A 2,886-nucleotide genomic window follows, 5' to 3' on the forward strand; every position below is an offset into this window, starting at 1 on the left:
GGCTACCTATCCACGCAGGGGAGTCTTTGGCACAGTTTCCTGTCAACACCTCCACTGAGACCTAATATCTACCAGGGAAATAAGGTACTTTAGAACAGATGCCAGGGACATTTCACCCCAGCTAAACACACAAATCTTCATCTCTCCATCCAGCTTACATGAGCCTTTCCAAGAGACATAATCTCACAAGGTATATCCAACTTCAGCGCATCTTTCTCACATCTTAATCACCATAACTTTGAGGAAGGAGTCTAACAAACCGTTAGCTAGCAGAACAGAAATTACAATGAGGTTCTGAAATACAGCAGAAGGAGTAGCCGATGACACAGAGGATGCCAGGAGCGTAGAAGACGGCAATACGCGCCGAACAAACCGAGCAGGGTGACTTGGTGCATGCGCGGAGCTCGGGCTGGAGTGGGCCGCCAGAATCGAGCTGGGAGATGCTGATGCCGACGACGCCGTAGCAGAGACCATGGTCAGGGGCACCAAAGTGGTTGTGATGAGAGTTGTAAAGTGCATTGTGAGTACTGTTTATAAGAGTCTTAAGAGAGGAGGATTTTGAAGTGAGATATTGGCTGTGGCGAGAATTGGATGGAGGTATCGCAGGACATTTATATGTACTGAATGATAACTACAGGCAATATTTTGTTGTTGATCGTGATATAGATGTCTAGCCATATAAGACATGTCGTACGTGTTCTTCGAGTTAGTTGCAGCAGTGTGGACTGTTGTTGATGATCCATGTCTTGCGGATATATCGATCAACATCGTGTTTCGTGTTTGCATCAGAAGGGGGTTCTGTCTGTAGATTGATTAAACATCCTTCAGATATAACTTAACATGATCAACGTTGCTGCATACATTGCGTGCGCTCTGAGCAAGGGTCATGATCGCCCTTGCATTGCGTGAGGTCAACACTGGGTTCTGACCGCAGATCTTTGCAAGGATATTGTCGTCAATATATGTACGATTCATGCTGCCGGTACGTATGTACAAATTTTCCATGAAGCACGAACCCACAATACGGGCTTTTGAACGAAACCTGCTATATACAACTCAACAGCTAAGACTGAACCTTTGCCAGATGACTTCGGACAGGCATGTTGCGACCTCTCGAAGGATCTGGAAATCCCTCCACCTTGACCCCCTTACGGAAGAGCAGACAATACGTCGACCCTCCAAAGTGGAACATACCTAGCTGGTCGCCCTTCTTCACATGCTGACCCTCCTTGACTGTGATGTCGCATGTGGAAACCTCGCACATACCGATACCCATGAAGCACATAAGGCCGATGGCCGGGTGATCTGCCTCTATGAAGATCAGTGCTCTCGTCGCCGTAGCGCTGTTATACTCCTGGGCGGTGACCTGGCCGTTCAGGTCGATCTGATGGGGCGACGGATCCCCTACTCCCTCAAACAACGGCTCGGAGTAGTAGGTCCCTTCGACGACATATGCTTTCACCACCTTGCCGCTGACGGGCGAATGCCAGCGGTGGTAGCTCAGCGCGCTCAAGAACGCTTGGTAGACAGTTCCGCCGACAAACTGCGGGGTGAACTTGTCGTGGTTCAGCATATCCCGGACTGAGTAGGGTTGCTCTTTGATCCAGAACCTGTCTCGCTCTTTAACGTTGTGAGCTACCTTGTAGGGCTGCGCCTCGCATGCGTTTGCGATGACGGTGTCATCCTCAGGCGACGCGACGGGTCTCACGCCCTCGCGGAAAACGCGAGTGAAGAAGTCATCCCACGATTTGAATCCGTGGTACTTTGCCGAAGGGTCGCAAACGTACAGATCCTCGAAGGAATGGCTTGTCTCACCAACGTTACCGACCTCCTCCAGATCGGATCTGGCCGTGGAGCCGAACCAGCCGTTGGAAGTGTCGTTGAGGACCGAGGCAGACTCGGGAGACTTGAGGTAGTCTCCCCACGCATTGAGAATCTTCTTGATCATCCTGTTGATATCGGGATCCAGATACGCGGCGTAGCCGCTAGGCGTACCCATGCTCCAGTCCAACACTGCATTGATGGGGAGACCAACAAGACCAACGCGATGAGAAAAGTCGTTCCAGCTAGGCGCAGTGGTCAGAAGGTAGTTCAAAACTTCCAGGAGGTGGTGGTAGTCGCGGATCTGAGCGCAGCCTGTCGGATCGGTACTGTACGGTCGTTTGCGAGGGATCTCGGCGAACATCGCGGAGAGGAGCAAGTAGACGCGGGAATTGGATTCGATCAGTTCTTTGAATTCTTGCAGAACGGGGTGCAATTTATGGGACTTGTTCTTGTCAACGTGTGTGATGACTCCGCCCAGCCATTCCTGGTGGGCAGCGTGGCTCGAGGGCATCCATTTTCCGATGCTGTTTTGTCAGTTCACAGCTGTTCAGCCAGTTGAGAATACAATGCGAATGCTTACCGATGCAGCTTTGGAGTATCGTGATCGTGCTTGTTGCCCATGATGTCACTAATCTAGTAGCGTCTGTTGTGCAGTAGAAATCGGAATACAGTCTCTTGGAGGATTGAATGATTGTTTGTTTTAGTGGATGAGAAAGTGCTGAGATCGAAAGAAGTGTGTGTTGGCGAAGCTGGGTTTATATGGTGACAGGAGGGTGATGTCATACCGATAAAGTCAATTGTGGAGAGAAACAAGAATGGCCAAGCTATAACTAAAAGTAGTACTACTCTGTACTATGGATCTAGTGGAGACTATTGAATAATATTTGATGATGTCAATCACGAATAAAGTATAGGAAAGACTTGTGTCTCTGCAGGACGACCCATCTTGATATACAATTCACTTGCACACCATGTGTTAGGGCTGGCTGTTACTGCTGAATTCAACATGACCTTTAATGGTTTAAATGACTCAAACTCGGATTTGTCGTTTAGGATCTCGCA

At 49.3% G+C, this 2,886-nt stretch overlaps 1 protein-coding gene across 1 annotated transcript; it reads right to left on the reverse strand.

The window, feature by feature from the left end:
* Positions 1–1,063: 1,063 nt before the first annotated feature.
* On the reverse strand, positions 1,064–2,445 carry Asppvi_010641 (phosphatidylserine decarboxylase family protein; the record flags this gene model as incomplete). The annotated part of the gene is made up of 2 exons (XM_043306480.1): positions 1,064–2,348; positions 2,405–2,445. 2 exons carry the CDS (start codon positions 2,443–2,445, stop codon positions 1,064–1,066), a joined length of 1,326 nt encoding a protein of 441 aa, XP_043162415.1.
* Positions 2,446–2,886: the final 441 nt, after the last annotated feature.

This window comes from Aspergillus pseudoviridinutans (genome assembly GCF_018340605.1).
Source record: "Aspergillus pseudoviridinutans IFM 55266 DNA, scaffold_8, whole genome shotgun sequence".
NCBI lineage: Eukaryota > Fungi > Ascomycota > Eurotiomycetes > Eurotiales > Aspergillaceae > Aspergillus > Aspergillus pseudoviridinutans.